This window comes from Strongylocentrotus purpuratus, unplaced genomic scaffold, assembly GCF_000002235.5.
Source record: "Strongylocentrotus purpuratus isolate Spur 01 unplaced genomic scaffold, Spur_5.0 spur5_scaffold_2, whole genome shotgun sequence".
Taxonomy (NCBI): Eukaryota; Metazoa; Echinodermata; class Echinoidea; order Camarodonta; family Strongylocentrotidae; genus Strongylocentrotus; species Strongylocentrotus purpuratus.
This window is the reverse complement of record NW_022145605.1, coordinates 14,043,245-14,060,584: the sequence shown is the minus strand read 5'-3', so window position 1 is coordinate 14,060,584 and position 17,340 is coordinate 14,043,245. Positions and strand designations below refer to the sequence as shown.

The window sequence follows — 17,340 nt, the reverse complement described above, 5'->3', positions numbered from 1 at the left end:
ACTCTCCAAAGAACTTGCACTTAAACTTGCACTTGAACTTACACTTGCACTTGAACTTACACTTGCACTTGAACTTACACTTGAACTAGCACTTGCACTTGAACTAGCACTTGAACTTGAACTTGCACTTGAACTATCTTGAACTATCTTGAACTATTTTGAACTATCTTGAACTATTTTGAACTATCTTGAACTCTCCAAAGAACTTGCACTTGAACTTGCTCTTGAACTTACACTTGAACTAGCACTTGAACTTGAACTATCTTGAACCTTGAATCTGAAACATACTGAATGAAACTTGAATCTGGAAATCTTGAATCGAATCAAAACTGGAACAGAATATTTCTAAAGATTGTATTGCCATTTTTAGAAGACATAATTATTGTCAATTATAAAGAAATTATTGGCAGTTTCTAGAAGGAATTAAAAGTAAACTGAAATAAAAAGAAGAACAGTAGAGGGAAAGGAATCTAACTCTAATTCCTGGAACTTGATAAGACCATACTTACAGTTGAAAGCAGTAATATTGTAAATCTTGGGAAAGAAAAAAAGAGGTATACATTTTAAAGAGTAAAGTAGATTGGAAAAGTAGTCGTTCAAGATAAATATTGGAAGTTCGAAGGACTGTATTGCCATTTTAGAAGACATAATTATTGTCAATTACAAAGAAATTATTAGCAGTTTCTAGAAGGAATTAAAAGTAAACTGAAATAATAAAAGAAGAATAATAGAGGAACAGGAATTTAATTCTAATTCCTGGAACTTGATAAGACCATAATTACAGTTGAAAGCAGTAATATTGTAAATCTTGGGAAAGAAAAAAAGAGGTATACATTTTAAAGAGTAAAGTAGATTGGAAAGTAGTCGTTGAAGATAATATTGGAAGTTTTAAGGACTGTATTACGATTTTAGAAGACAAAATTGCTGTCAATTAGAAACAAAATCTTGGCAGTTTCTAGAAGGAATTAAAAGCAAAGTGAAATAAAAAGAAGAACAATAGAGAAAAAGCAATCTAATTCTAATTCCTAGAACTTGATAAGACCTCTATTAGAATTCAAAACAGTAGTATTAGTAATCTTGGGAAAGTAAAAAGAGCGTATACACAGCAAAGAATAAAGAAGATTGAACAAAATAGTGTGAAGAAGGCAATATTGCAAGTTTGAAAGACTGTATTGCCATTTTAGAAGACATAATTACTGTAAATTAGAAAGAAATTATTGGCAGTTTCTAAAAGGAATTAAAAGCAAACTGAAATAAAAAGAAGAACAACAGCGAGAAAGCAATTTAATTCTAATTCCTAGAACTTGATAAGACCATAATCACAAAAAATTTGTGTCAATATATAGAGTCCTAGAAAAGTGAGCGTGGTTGATTGTAAAGAGAAAAGGAAAGAAATCCTTCGATATATAGTGTTCAGAATTTTAAAAATAAAAGTAAGCTTGATTGCAGAGAGAGTAAGAAAGAAGATTGGGTCAGGATATATATATAGTTTTAAAAATATAAGTGAGGTTGATTGATTTGAGAGAGAATAAGAAAGATATTTTGGTCAGGATATAAAGTGAACCTGTTTGCAGAGAGAGAGTAACAAAGAAATTAGCAATTTGGGAACTTATATAGGCCTACAATACATTTAGGCTATTAATGACCTACTCATAATTTTAATAAAAAACGCCATCTTGAGACAAAAACATTATAGCTCCTTAACACAGTACAAGCTAGTGTATATAAAGCTAGGCTATTGAAATACCATAGAGTTTAATATCAGTAAGGATTAGTTTTTCATAATTCACAATAGGAATATTTAAATAAAAGACTATTGGAGTAAGGAATATATACAGAACATTATATATCAAAGTTACAGAACCGTTAATTGTAGACTTGTAATTATTAACCAGAACTGTTGCAAGTATATAAGCAAAATTTACCATGATGGATACAATTGAATTTAAGAAAACACTTGATGAAATCATGAATATACTGACTAGTTGTGCATTGGTGACCAACCCAAAGCTTAATGAATGCTGTATCTGTAACAATGAAATCAAAGAAAATGAAAGTGATGCAAGATGTGACTGTTGTAGTAAGCATTTTCATGTGACATGTATGGGATTCCCTTGTGAAGACAGACTGAGTGACCTGACATTGATCTGGATTTGTTCATTTTGTGGAAATAACAACATGGCTCATCGCATGTTTGATCAAGTATGCATCCCTTCTCATTTCAATAGATACGAACTTCTTGGTGATCATGATGAACACTGTTACTTGGATTTGAACCAATCAAGGACCCTATCAAGTACGACCAACAAAAGAAAATGTGGCAGATCAAAGAAGAGGTATGGTAAAAAGGGAAAGAAAACCAATCGATTGAGAGGAACACAACATCATATAACTGACAGGAAAACAAATGAGTCTGATAGACATAATCCTTTGGCTATGGAAAATTCATCCCAAATAGAACACGAAGAGATGCAAAATGAAAAATTTGAGGATGACTGGGTAATTGTGAAATCAAGGAAGACGAAATGGGTGGAGAAACTAAAATCAAGAAAATTGTATCCCAAATCAATAGATGATCATCAAACAGACAGGAAAATCAGAAGAAAATCGGTGAATGGCAAAGTCTTAGAACCTGGTGTAACTTACATCGGCAAAGCAATGAAGACATTCTATGAAAGCCATAGCAGAAAAAAAAAGGAAGACCGAAAGAAAGTTGATTGTAAAGAAAAGAAGGTGAAATCCGAGAAAAAAGATATCAGTGTTCAATCTTACACAGAAACTCTTTTAGGTTTATATGCCTACAGTGTGCAGTCCCCACATGCAATGAAGTTGTATAATGACATGTGTGTGCAAAGTGAAACAGCACAAACACGATCCTGGGCAGACATAGCAAGCAATTTGCCAACTCAATCTAGAACAGATACATGTGTTGATATCGATGTATGTACTTGTAATCTTTTTGAACAGATCAAGGATTTGCGAAAGTACAGAGTTCATGCTGGTGGCAAGAAAAAAGAAGCAAAGAACAAGAAAGGTCGAGCAAGGAACAAGAAAGGTCAGTCTTCCAAAGGGAAAAAAGGTACTGATGGAAATCACTCTTCTGATAAATCGGAGATTAGATTTGACAAAGATGAAGGAATAGAATTAGCAGTAAAGAATGAGAAGCAGGATACAAAGATATCGATGAATGCAGGTGACCAAGGACTTGATACAAATACATGTAAAAATGATACACACTCAGACCAGCATATTTGCAATATGAAAGACAACAAAGGTTCAGATGGAGTTGTGCAGGACGATTCAAAGAATAATCTGTTGAAATCAAATTTTGATGAAAATGGGGAAATTGAAACGGACGATGATAGTGGCAGTGATGTTCATATACCAGTGAAACGTTCGTGTGCAAGAAATTGTATAGAATCTGATAGTGATACAGACACAAGTCCTGGATGTGATTTATGCGATAGAAGTGTTTTACCAGAACGCAATATGCCTTTGAATGTTTGTGATAGACCAAAAGATATGCCCATAAATGAACCAGTAGACAATGTCTGTGAATCGGTATTGGAAAATGATGATATGATGAAAAATGATTTTTCAGATGTTTCAGATGGTGTACAAGAAGATGCAGTGTTTGACAATGACCTGGAGAATAGAAGCTTTGATACAGTAAAAGATGGTACAGACAATGATACTGATATGTCATTTAATGATCATGCTCATTCAAGGAATCCTTTAGAATCTTCTTCAGATTCAAATATCAAAGATGAAGACATTGAAAAGGCAATAGATGCTAATATGTACACATGTACTGATGAAACAGAAACAGAAGTTGAATTTGTAGCAGATCTTGGATTACGTGACAGACCAGATAAAGATTTTAAATTTGTACCCCTCCAGAATAATGACAAACGGAACATTTGTTCAAAACTGAATATCAGATATATAGGCAAAGGCTGTGATTCAAGGTTAGATAGAAATAGCTGTATTGGAGTTCCTTTACAGAGTAAACAAATTACTGGTGATGGCAATTGTTTCTTTCGTGCAATTTCCTATGTAATTTCTGGAACTGAGCGTAATCATGCAATTCTAAGAAATGCCACTGTGAAACATTTATTGCAAACCAAGGACATGTTTAGTAATACATTCAGGCAAGAATATAGAACAGTCAGAGAATATGTTTTGAAACGTAGAATAAAGGAAGACGGAACGTGGGCTACAGACACTGAAATTAGCGCTTTAGCAAATTTAATCGATACTGATATTTATTCATACAATGACCAAGTACCATGTTGGCAATTGTTCTCTGCAAAGAAACCTGGAAGAATAAATATTGTAACATCTGATAAGGGAATTTATATACTGTACACAGGAAATGTTCATTTTAATGTTGTTGAATCTGTAGATTTTGTCAATTTCAATTCATTGGAACAGACAAGAACAACTAAAGAAGATAGAACGTCAAAGAGAACTTTGCCATGTCCATCAATTCAGGCTGATGTTAAAGTAAAGCATGAGTTCAAAAAGTGTAGATCCAAGGCGCAGATAGAGGAAGAAATTGATGAAGTAGTGGATAAGTCTCCTGAAACATTTCAAAACCATGTTGATCCAAAGGGAAAAAAACGTAGGCTCACGTTGGAGACTGGTACGATAAATCACGATGAGAGGAAAGGTACTGCAAATCTTTTGGACATGACATATGAACAGTGTGCAAGTAATCAGTCTGAATCAGTCGTTCACAACGAACGTAACACCAAGGACGAAACCCTTGAAAGTGATCACAAAGACAAATGCACGAGAGTCGATACACAAATAACGCTTGTTGCCCAAGGGACATTCAATCAAGGTGATACAAGATTTGGTGACTTAAGTGGAAAGCAGTGTGTTACCAATTCACTTTCTGCACTGTTGTATAGCAAGGTAAAAAATGCCAATGATTGGAAAAGTACAGATCTAGACAGGATTTTGAATAACGGTAATGAATTATACTGTTACATACGGCGATCCACTTCACTCGACAACCAATACTTATTGATATCTGATCTATTTGAATATTTGGATGCGTACAATGAATTGTTTAACATAGTACGCCGTGAACCAGTCACTGGATTGTTAGATGGAGATGAATTGATATTGGCCCAGTCTCTTTCGATGACATTGAAGCAAGCACTCGAAAAAGAACTCTGTACTGATTCTGATGCATGTTTTGTGACATTTGCTAGAAGTACTTTCATTGTATTATCTGGTCAAGATGGTTTCTTTATATTTGATTCACATTCCAGAAGCAGTCGAGGTTTCCTGAGTTGTAACGGACACAGTGTTGTACTTCGTACTCAAAGCTGGCAAGGTGTGTACAAGCATTGCATGAGGTTAGCAAAATCAATGGGATGCCCCCTGCACACCGAATATGAAGTAACTAGTGTATGTGCTAAAGCAACTTCCGGTAAGAATGAAACCTTGAAAGGCTATCCACAGTTACAGGATTTTGTTTGTAATCCAATTCCTTCGTCAAATACGCACAGTGAAAGTCAGTCTGGAAGCTCTGGATGTTCCATACATTGTGAAAGCTTTGATGAAGTTCAAATATTGGATGAGAGTGTTTCCCCACAAAAGATGATTGATAACCCAAATGTATTTCTCTTCCCTGAAAAAGCAAATGAAACGATCAGTCATGATGTACATTATAACGGTCAGGAATTGAAACTGAAGAGTGTGACAATTACCTTAACGAAACTAAAAGAACCACCGCTGAATAAAAGTTGTCTTTTGAAAAGAAATGACTCTATCAAGACAGAATATGTAAATGAACAAAATGGAGATTTCAAAAATTGTACTAAATGCGGGAATGACTCTGATAGATTAAATTTAGTGAACAAAGTTCAGAATTCCAACTCTATCTTAAGCAGAAAACGAAAATTGAGTAACATTGAAAATGATGCAAAAGTCGATGTTGACCTTGGTAATGAAGTTCGAAAAACCAAATTGGTAAAAATGAATGAGAACGACAGCTTAAGAATTGATGCAAGCGAATGTGCTGATAGTAATGATGAATTAATAATAATTGGAGAAGTTCATGTTGGAAATGTAGACCATGGAAAGAAAAAACGTAAACACAGACAAAGTTCTAATCAAAGAAGGGAGCGCAGTAGACAGCTTATGAGAGAAAAACGAGCCTTGACCAAAGATGAAATAATTAAGAAAAAGGAAAAGTGTCTTCACAATGCGCAAATGAGGAAAATTAAATCGAAGAATAAATATCAAAATGATTTAACCTATAACATGGAAAAAATAAATGAAGTAAAACAAAGACAAAAAGAGAATTACAACACTAATTTATCACACAAAATAAAGCAAGGAGCTTATGTGAAACAAAGGCAAAAAGAAATGTATAAAGAGGATTCAAATTTCAGGAACATACAGCTAAATATTATGAAAACCAAATATCATTCTGATTTATGTTATAAAAAGAAAATTTTGTATAGAAATAAACAAAAATATTTGAGAAATGAAGGATTTAAAGAAAATGTTAAAACAGCTATGAGGACTAAAATGAAAAATAAATATTGGAACGATGAACTATTTAAACGAATGCACAAGAGTAGAATAAGAAGTAAATACCAGCATGATGAACTATTTAAACGAATGCACAAGAGTAAAATAAGAAGTAAATACCAGCATGATGAACTATTTAAACGAATGCACAAGAGTAGAATAAGAAGTAAATACCAGCATGATGAACTATTTAAACGAATGCACAAGAGTAGAATAAGAAGTAAATACCAGCATGATGAACTATTTAAACGAATGCACAAGAGTAGAATAAGAAGTAAATACCAGCATGATGAACTATTTAAACGAATGCACAAGAGTAGAATAAGAAGTAAATACCAGCATGATGAACTATTTAAACGAATTCACAAAAGCAAATTAAGAAGTAAATATTTGAACGATGAAAATTTTAAGGAAAAACAACAAGATATCATGAAAAAACAAATGAAGAAATTATATCACAACGATCAACAATTTAAACATACAAAAAAGGCAAATATGAAAACATTGTCCAAAATTAGATATAAAGGCAACGAATTTAAGGAAAAGAAATTGATGAGCTTAAAAATGAAATATAAAAGAATTGAAAAATATAGGCAAAATGTAATAAAACAAAATCGAAAAAGGTCTGTACTTCGAACGGTAAAATTGTCCGAGTTTGATATTGTACTCGAAGAATTTAGAAAGATAATTTCTCATGGCCCAGAATATGTGTGCTGTGTATGCTTAAAACTTCTCTTTGAGAACCAGGTATTGAAATGTAAAAAGAGTAATTATAAAATTCAGACGTGCATAAGTGAAGAATATTTGCATGTTTGCAATTCAGAATGCCGGTCAAAATGTTTAATAGGCCAGTCAGCCAGATCGACACTTTGGATATGCTTTACCTGTCATAGAAAATTGCAAGCTGGAAAAGTACCTGCAGAAGCAAACATGAACAATTTACAACTACATGAAGTTCCAGAAGAACTTGCCAATCTGAACAATTTAGAACAGCATTTGATTGCATTGAATATCCCTTTCATGAAGTTAATGGCCTTGCCTAAAGGTGGTCAAAATGGAGTCCATGGCCCAGTCGTGTGCGTGCCTTCAAACACTTATGAAACAGTAGATATGTTGCCAAGACCACAGACTGAAGATCAATTGATCCGTGTTAAACTCAAACGAAAATTGTCGTACAAAAGCTATTATGAGTACAAATTTGTAGATAAATCTAACTTGCTCAATGCTCTGCAGTATTTAAAAGCAAATAATAAGTGGTATTTTGATGTTGCAGTAAATGATAAATGGGAAAACTCACTTGAACGAAATGAAAAAGATAATGAAAAGGAAGAAGCAGTGGAAATTGGTGGTAAAGCTCGTTTGGCAAAATATTGGAAGGAAATGGAAGAACAAATTGATTACATTTTGTCCAAAGACAAAAATGCTAATGAAAACATGCAAGACAACAGTAAACTACAACAAAAAATAGATGACAACAACACTGAAGACGATATGGAAGAACGCTTACGCGGTATTCAGTTAGACTCGTGTCTCCAGCCGGTAGATATTGGACAGGAAATATTAGATCAGTATTTTGAAGACATAATATGTTGTGCTCCTTGTGAAGGAAGAAGCCCTGTATCAATTCTACAAGATGAAAGCAATGAGGCCAAATGTTTCCCAGTGTTATTTCCTAAAGGTCAACCAACATTCCATGATAGAAGAGATGAAAAAATAACATTAGGACGTTATCTGCATAACCGACTGATGCACGTGGACAATAGATTTGCTCAGAATACAGATTACATCTTTTATGCACAATATATTTATGAAATTCAACAGGTTATATCACAAGTTTCTATCGCTTTAAGGCAAAGTCCAAACAAAAAAGATGATTCGTCTTCAATAACTGCCTCAGATTTGAAAGATGCAGAGAAAGTTAAAAAAATACTAAAATCAGACAAGGGCTATAAATTTTTAAAGCAAATTCGTGGAACACCTCCATTCTGGCAAAAGACACAAAAAGATGTTCTCGCAATGGTACGACAGCTTGGAAAGCCGACATGGTTTGCTTCTTTCTCATCTGCCGATATGAGATGGCCAGAATTAATGAATACATTGCTTAGACAAAAAGGAGACACCAGGGAATCGAGTGAATTAGACTATACAGAAAAATGTAATCTTTTAAGATCAAATCCAGTAACAGTTGCCAGAATGTTTGATAAAAGATTTCACACTTTTATGAAGAGAGTTATTTTATCTCCCGCTGCACCGATTGGTAAAGTAGTTGATTCATTTTGGAGAGTAGAGTATCAAGCCCGTGGTTCCCCTCACATTCATGCCTTGTTCTGGGTTGAAAATGCTCCACAGTTGGGTATCGATAAAGATGATGATGTCGTACAATTTGTAGATAAATACATTTCTTGCCAGAAACCGGATGAAAAGGAAGATCGAGAACTACATGAAATAGTAAGCAAGGTCCAACAACACAGTAAGAAACATTCTAAATCTTGCACAAAAACGGGAAAAGCGTGTAGATTTAATTTCCCAAGACCACCATCTGAAAAAACATTCATTGTAACACCTGTTGAAGAGATTCCAGCTAAAGATTGTGGGAAAGTGCAAAATAAGGAAAAGGACAATGATCAAATTAAAGCTTCTAAAAAGATTAAAGATGATGCAGAGAAATTGTTAAAGTCAGTTAAAGATGCATTATCCAATGGAATCGAGTACAACAGTGTAAACCATCTCTTTGAAAAGCTTGGCATTACACAAAATCAATTTGAGAATGCACATAATGAATTAGCATCACAACAAAGTATAATCATCAAAAGAGAAATACAAGATGTATGGGTGAATCAGTTTAATCCAAGTCTACTAAGAAGCTGGAATGCCAACATGGATTTGCAGTTCGTAACAAATGTATTTGCATGCGTGGCTTATATTGTATCCTACATGTCAAAAGCTGAACGAGAAATCGGAATGCTATTGAGTCATACACTATCAGAAATGAAAGAGGGAAATGAGAACGCAAAGGAAAGCATGAAAAAACTTGGCCAGGTGTACATGCAAAATCGTGAAGTGTCTGCTCAAGAAAGCGTCTATCGTGTTTGCAGTCTCAGATTGAAAGAATCTTCTAGGAAAGTGGAATTCATTCCTGTTGGACCAGACCCTGTCAGAATGAGTTTACCATTAAGCGTTATAAAGAGCAGACCAGATAACGATAATGATGATGATGAGAATGTTTGGATGCCTAGCAAGCTCGACAGATACAAAGCTCGACCTAAAAACGCAGAATTCAGTGATATGTGTCTTGCAACGTTTTGTTCTCAGTATAGAATCTTAACTGCATCCCAAACGCCAAGTACAAGAAGTAAAAATGTCTTTAAATTAGATAACGATCTGGGATATATTCAGAAGCGTACTCGTACGGGAGATGCAGTTGTAAGATATCCCCGATTCTCACCCATCATCTCACCCGAAAAATATTATTTGAGCATTTTGCAACTCTTTCTGCCATATTTTGAAGATGGACAATTAAAGCCCCCAACATTTGAAACACATGAAGAGTTCTACGAGACAGGTTCTGTGAAAATATGTGGACGTGAATTGGAGAAAGTCTGGTCAATTGTCTGTACTAACCGAAAGAAGTTTGAAATGAATGCCGATGCAATTGATCATGCACAGGAGCATCTTGACAAATTTGGTCCACACGAAGATGCATGGGGTCTTTTATGTCCGGAAAAGGAAGTAGAGCGACTTGAACATCCCAAAGAAAATGTAGATGTCGAAGATTGTGATGGAGATCTTGATATCCCAGATTTAAAGAATGAACCGAAAAAAGATGACTATAGCATTGAACTACGTTCAGTAAAAATTTCCAAACAAGATGGACATTCTTTGATGAGGTCTTTGAATGAGAAGCAACAGAGTGTTTTTTACAAAATACGACAGTGGTGTTTAGATAGAGTAAATGGAAAATCGGTCGAACCGTTTCATATGTTTCTAACTGGAGGTGCTGGTACTGGAAAGAGTCATTTGATCAAATGTCTTTACTATGAAGCAACACGTATACTAGCCCGAATGTTGCCACATCCTGATGATGTCTCAGTATTGAAAATGGCTCCAACCGGAGTAGCTGCATACAATATCAATGGCCATACTATACATAGTATTCTTTCTATTCCAATCAATGCACAAAGACTGTATCAACCTCTGAGTGATGAGAAAATAAGTGTCCTTCGAAATAAGCTGGCTGAATTGCAAATTTTAATCATAGATGAAGTATCAATGGTAAATCAAAAGTTGATGTCTTACATTCACGGCCGCCTACGACAAATAAAACAATCACGAGATCAAACTGCTTTTGCTGGTGTTTCAGTTATTGCTGTGGGAGACATGTATCAGTTACCTCCAGTCTTAGGAACTCCTTTATATAAAGACACACTCAATGGTGCATTGTGGAATGCTAATTTCAAGAAAGTAGAACTTGAAGACATTATGAGACAAAAAGACGATACCCAATTTGCTTTTCTCTTAAATAGATTACGTGTAAAACAAGGGGAAGAGATTCTCTGTGATGAAGACCTAGCAATGCTCAAGTCCTGTGAGACTGGTGAAGAATGTGAAAATGCTCTGCATATCTATGCATGTAACAATGAAGTAGATGCTTGGAACAAGAAATTATTGCATAAAAAATGTGGAGATATGATATGCGTAAAAGCACAAGACATGGACAAAGATGTTAAAAAAGGAAATCAAATACGGGAAAAACCTTATACAAAGATGAAAACCCAGTTGCCTCCTTATCTGTGGATTGCAGTTAATGCTAGAGTGATGTTGCTCAAAAACATTGATGTTAGTAAAGGCCTGACAAATGGATGTTTCGGAAATGTAACAGAAATAATAACGGATCATACAAATTTGAATCCAGTTTGCATCAAAGTTAATTTTGAGAAGGCCGATATTGGTATTCATTCAATCGAAATGTCTCAAGAATCCATTGGTAAGAAATATGTGAGAAAACAATTTCCACTTAAGCTTGCTTATGCTTGCACAATTCATAAAGTACAAGGTTCGACATTAGACAAAGCTGTTGTATCATTAAAAAATGTATTTCAATCTGGACAAGCATATGTTGGGCTTAGTCGCGTTACTTCGTTATCTGGACTTGTGATAGAACATTTCGATCCTAAACGTATATATTGTAATCCAGAAATTAAAGAACGCATTGAGATTATGAAGCCGTTTATTGAGAATGAAACTTCCGAAGATATTCACGATTATAACTTTTCTTTGGTAATGCAAAATGTACAAGGATTAAAACAGCATTTTACTGATTTCAAATCCCAGTGCCAATTTGTGAATGTAGATTGTATTTGCTTGACCGAAACATGGATTAATGATGATGATCTCTGTGACGTTGCTTTAGATAACTTTCGATTTTATCATCAGCCACGACATCTGTCATACTGTAATTCTGGAGTTGGAAATGTACTCAAAGAACAATCGCACGGAGGTGTTGCAATGTATATCAAGAATACATATTCAAGTAGATTAGACATATCTGTCGACAACTTAGAGTTTATTGCAATTCTTGTCACCAAACCAGTTTCTGTTGTGATTTCAGTTGTTTATCGACCTCCATCATATAGTATCAAATCATTCTGTAATCATTAGACAATTTGCTAGATGTATTACACAAAACAAGCATTAGGTGTATTGTGATGGGAGATTTTAATGAGGATTTGTTTAAAGGTTCTTTACAGGTAAACAAGCTAATGTGTAATAAAGGTTACAAACAGCATGTTGTTAATGCTACTACTGAGAAGGGAACATTGATAGATCATGTGTACAGCAAGGGACTAGATTTATTGGAAACAGAGGTCATCCCTACATATTATAGTTACCATGAAGCTGTTAAGATTGCTTTTTAATATTAGTAGTAAAATGAGAAGAATAAACAAGTAAATTTCTTAATTTTGTTGATAATTAAACATTTTCATTTATCATGTCTTCATTCTTGCAAAAACCAATATGAATATTATTCCTTCTTAAAAGGGTTGTCAATATTTTGTTGGCTTACCGTACACTTATCAATGATATCATCTGCCATGGACATCACATTGAAAGCAGGTTGTAAAGTTGGTAAAAACCCTTTTCTTAAGGTGATGAGTTAAAGGATTTATGTGTTGTCACTCCTTGCCTTTCAAACCTTAGTATCTTTAAACATCACTCACATCATGACATGTACATGTATTTCGAACTTATAGATCATATTTGAGAAATCTAAAACAATGGTGCACATTTAGAATACTGGATTGATAGGTGGATGGATAACAAGATCATACATCCATGCTTTTTCTTCCCAGATTAAGGATTGTCGACCTGATCCGTATATTGAAGTTGGAACATTCCATGAACCTTGCAAAGTGCTCATTTTTTGACTGGGTTGGAGTAGGAGACAAGGTACGTCACGGTGGAAACCATCACTCTGAAGAAGACACTCAAATCAGAGATCAAGCTTGAACGTGACAATGAGACATGCAAGTATTTAAGTAAAGAAGAGGTTGATATCATATTATATATGGAATATCAAAATGGGAAGGTTAATGATAATGAAAGAATACTAATATCGGGACGCAATGCTGGAATGTTATTCGCTGAAAGATGATTGTTTGGTAGTGATAATGCGTTTTAGTTGAGTAGGTTATTCACTATGATGTAAGTTGTTTGAGTTAATGAAAATTGGAGGGTTATACAGAGATGCCAACCAGTACGATTAAATCATATTTAGTATGATAATAAGAGTGAAATACGATCTTAAAATACAATTTTTCATCTTTTTTCCCCAAAAAAAACAAACACGGAATCGCATAGAAACATGTACGAGTAAACCCCTGCAACCCCAACAAAAACTGTGCTTTACAATTTTCTCATTAAATTTTAATGAAAGAGCAAACATATTTCTGAAATTCTACTGGCCCTGGGCTATTTTGAGCAACCCCTGACTGCAGGGGGGGGGGGGGGGGGGGGCTGTCGATATTTGAAAATGCAAAGGTTAATTTGCATAAATTTTGAATATGCAAATTTCATTTTATTTTCTTTAATATGTATTATATTGTTTTTTATTTCTTATTTTTTCTAGAGGGCTTAAAGCCAGAACTGTCTATGTCCATTTTTTGTGAAATTCAGTTATGTCCACCAAAGAACTGTATATTCATTTCACTTTGTGTCTATTCAGAACTGTCTATTCCCATGTGTCCATTAGCCATTTTACTTTGATGTTCAGACTGTTTCAAGTACATTCATCAAGAATTGCGCAATACTTGCAGTTTTCTACTCATTAAGCAGATAAGATTCCCTATGCAGCTATTTCACTGATTGTGGCCAAGCAACACCATACCATTGCCCGGAAAAAACGTTATGATAAATAAAAAAGACCAATGTGCAACATGTACGAAGTATGACCAGTTGTCTGGAGATCAGAAGGAGAATTTCACGGAAACCCATCTCGTACAAAAAACAGAGGCTCAAGATGCCAAAGCAGTTCCTTGCATCGTGTAAGACAGAAAATCGTTGTGAATAAGATGGAGTGCAAAAGAGGACATGCTTACAACAAGAAATATGCTGATAAATTTGACTTCGGTGCATCATCAGGAAAGAGCAAACATCATGCAACTTGCAAGGAATGTCGCCGAGATTTGTCAATTTTGCATGGCGGTTGTAATGACATTGTTGTTCATTGCAAATCAAAGCAACACATCACTGCTTTCAAGTCTGAATCGTCAGCACGAGAAATAACATCATGGATGTCAACCTCCAAGGATTTTAATATAACTAGAGCTGAGTGCTTATTTACATCATTTTATTTGGAGCACAATATTCCTCTATCAGCTGCAAGTCACATGGGACCATTGTTGAAAAAAGCCTTTCCTAATTCTGAGGAGGTTATGAAGTTTACCAGTGCAAGGACCAAACATCTTGTCTTGTGCGTGAAATGGCCAAAGATAAACAAGGACAGATCGTTTCAGCCATGAAAGCACGGCCAATTGCAATATCAACTGATGGGAGTAATGTCAGCGACAGTAAACCATACCAAATTGTGGCATGCCTCGGAAAGTGTCAGTGCTTGGTTGCCCCAATCATCTAATTGATTCTGCTGCCAAAGATGCGTCATCTGCATTACCATATTCAATTGACTCGCTCCTTATTGATGTGTTCTACTATCTGGAAGCCAGCGTGAACAGGAAATTGAATCTCAAGAAGTTCCAGATGCTCATTGGGAACGAAGTGCAGGCAGTTCTGAAACATGCTTGTACGAGATGGCTGAGCTTGGGCCAATGCTTGCCAAGATTTATCCAACAATGGCAAGCTCTAGTCCTCTTTTTTGAAGGAGAAGTGTCAGCCGAGCAGAAGACGCCTACTCAACAGACAAAGCAGAAGAAGCCTACTCAACAGACCAAGGCTACCAAGAATAGTGTCCAGACTTCACTTGTTCCAAAGAAGCCAACTCCAGCTGTGAAAAATGAACCTGCTCAGGGATCTCAACTGAAGGTAAGGCTAGAAAATGTATTACTACAAGGCATCTACTCCTTTTTATTCCATTTAAATATGGCCATCATTAAAATTACCAGATTTGAATAGATTAACCCTAGCAGTAGAGAGCTTTCTTAATGTTTGAATTAATCAGCTTTTACTCCTCAAATTGGCAACAGTTATTATCATTTTACACTCTAAAATAGTTTTTAAAAAATGAAAATGGATATTACATGAACCAAAATGGTAATTGCAAAATTTAATTTAATGTGTAATTAAATTTCATGATTATAAATAAGTCATCAATAGTGTTGCAGGCATCGCATTAATTTTTTAAGCTTGTCTTGTCCTGCAGAAAAAGCCTGCTCACCAAACCAAGATGACTGCACAACTCCAAGCATTCTGCATTCCCAACAAGGTGTCTGCAGATCCACCACATGTGAGCAAACCTGCCCAGTCTCAGACCCAAGTGAGTACAAAAATTGATCATAATTCGTCGCTGTTTTCACGAAGTGACGGTAGTGAAATAAAATTGCATACAGTTTGCGTGACGATTTTCCTCACTACCGTCACTTCATGAAAATAGGGACGATATATACAGGGTGACAGTTAAATATGTTCCTTTACATCATTTATTTTTTCTTCTTATTTTTAGGTCATTTACTTGTAAGCTCTTTCTCTTCCAATCATCTTCACTCCGCTGTTCAGTTTACAGATATAAAAATGTATTCAATAATGCTAGTCATCTGCCAAGATTTCAAATGTAGTGTATCTTTTTAATTGTAAACTGTGTCAGTAGTCTTGTTTCTTTCTCATATGGTAATCAATAATTTCTCTACCTCCCAGGTTCAACTTCAAACACCACAGCCACAACACAGTAGACCTGCATCTTCAAGCTCTACTACTCGGGAAAAACGACAAATGAGGAAGCTTCGGATACACCTAGCAAAAAGCAGAAGACTGGGAAAGTTGTTGGCAAGGCAACAGGCTCAACAGTGCTCAAGACTGGAACTTCCAGTCATCCCAGTATGATTTCTAGTAAAATGACTGGAAATGAAAAAACAAGATGTGGAGGAAAAAAAGAAACAAGACAGACAGTAAGAGATAAAACAAGACAGGAAAGAATTCTGAATTCATTGCACTCAAACCCAATATCAGCCACAGCATCATTGCATTTCACAAGAAAAATGTCATCTTTCAGACGAGAAGTCCTCTGATACAAAAGCTAAAAGGAATACTAGAAAGTCTACTGCGTGACTTGTACAGCCAATTTGTAGCTCCACAAGCAATCATTGCAGCCACAGACTTGACCCTTCTGGACTACAAGAACAAGGAGAATCTTTGTGAAGAATCTGAAATGGTCATAAAAAGCGCAACAAGAGAAATTGTGAACACTTTAGATGAGTCTGATTGCCATAAGTTCTATGCAGCAGTGCATTCATATTACACCAAGGCATGTGACTACATTGTAAGTAAGTTTCTATTGAAGTCTGATGTTCTCATCCATGTGCAAGTGGCTGACATTGCATATCAGAAGGATGCCAAATTCACTTCTCTAAAGTTCTTCATCAACAAGTTCCCCTGCATGTTGCTTCAGGAAGAAGAAGAAGACAAGCACAGTGCCCTAGATGCTCTGGAGAACCAGTTCCTTATCTATCAAATTGCTCAGCTTCCGGACTTAGTGCAAAATGAGGAATCTACTGACAAGCAGTGGACAAGTATGATGACAGAAAAGAATGTTTCTGGTGAACTGTGCTATGACAGACTTGCAAAAGGGATTCTAACCATACCCCATACCAATGCTGAATGTGAAAGGGTCTTCAGTCAGGTGCGAAAGAACAAAACTGACTTCAGAGGGTCCATGAGCAACGAAACTCTAAAAAATGTCCTTATTACTAAGGCTCGCCAAACAACACCCTGCTACATGAGGGAATTTGACTCTGATTTTCCAAAGAAAGCTCGTGATGTGCGCTACGCGCACATGATATTCAGTTTTACTTAAATGTTACTAATTGAAAATTCCAAAGTGTTGGCAGCTATGCCAGGCCAAGGTAGTTGCTGGAAAGAGGACTTTTGTCTCTGCTTCTTTTGATTTGCAAAGTGAATGTCGCTGCAACATTACTCTATGCCATCCAGAACACACATCTCAAAGTCATCGCACACAATTTTCTGGAGAGTGGGCATTCCCACGTGGAATGCAATAGCATGCATTCTGCTATTGAAACAGAAAAAAAGAACATCAATGTCTTCACAATGCATGACTGGGTAAAA

The 17,340-nt window shown here is 35.5% G+C and overlaps 1 protein-coding gene across 2 annotated transcripts; it reads left to right on the top strand.

The window, feature by feature from the left end:
* Positions 1–179: 179 nt before the first annotated feature.
* Positions 180–17,030, top strand: LOC115926678. 2 transcript variants are annotated; one of them, XM_030991733.1, is made up of 7 exons: positions 180–2,336; positions 2,968–3,055; positions 5,283–5,347; positions 12,903–12,999; positions 13,885–15,087; positions 15,425–15,538; positions 15,916–17,030. In XM_030991733.1, exons 5-7 carry the CDS (start codon positions 14,641–14,643, stop codon positions 16,099–16,101), a joined length of 747 nt encoding a protein of 248 aa, XP_030847593.1. In that variant the 5' UTR covers positions 180–2,336; positions 2,968–3,055; positions 5,283–5,347; positions 12,903–12,999; positions 13,885–14,640; the 3' UTR covers positions 16,102–17,030. The 2 variants fall into 2 exon arrangements, with proteins under 2 accessions (XP_030847593.1, XP_030847592.1); XM_030991732.1 differs by having other exon boundaries at positions 13,775–15,087.
* The last annotated feature ends 310 nt before the right edge of the window (positions 17,031–17,340 follow it).

Coding starts and splice junctions, on each gene's coding strand:
- LOC115926678 (XM_030991733.1), top strand. CDS start 14,641: ATGCCTCGGAAAGTGTCAGTGCTTGGTTGCCCCAATCATCTAATTGAT. Junction 15,088..15,424: donor CTCAGGGATCTCAACTGAAG/GTAAGGCTAGAA, acceptor CTTGTCCTGCAG/AAAAAGCCTGCTCACCAAAC. Junction 15,539..15,915: donor CTGCCCAGTCTCAGACCCAA/GTGAGTACAAAA, acceptor TCTACCTCCCAG/GTTCAACTTCAAACACCACA.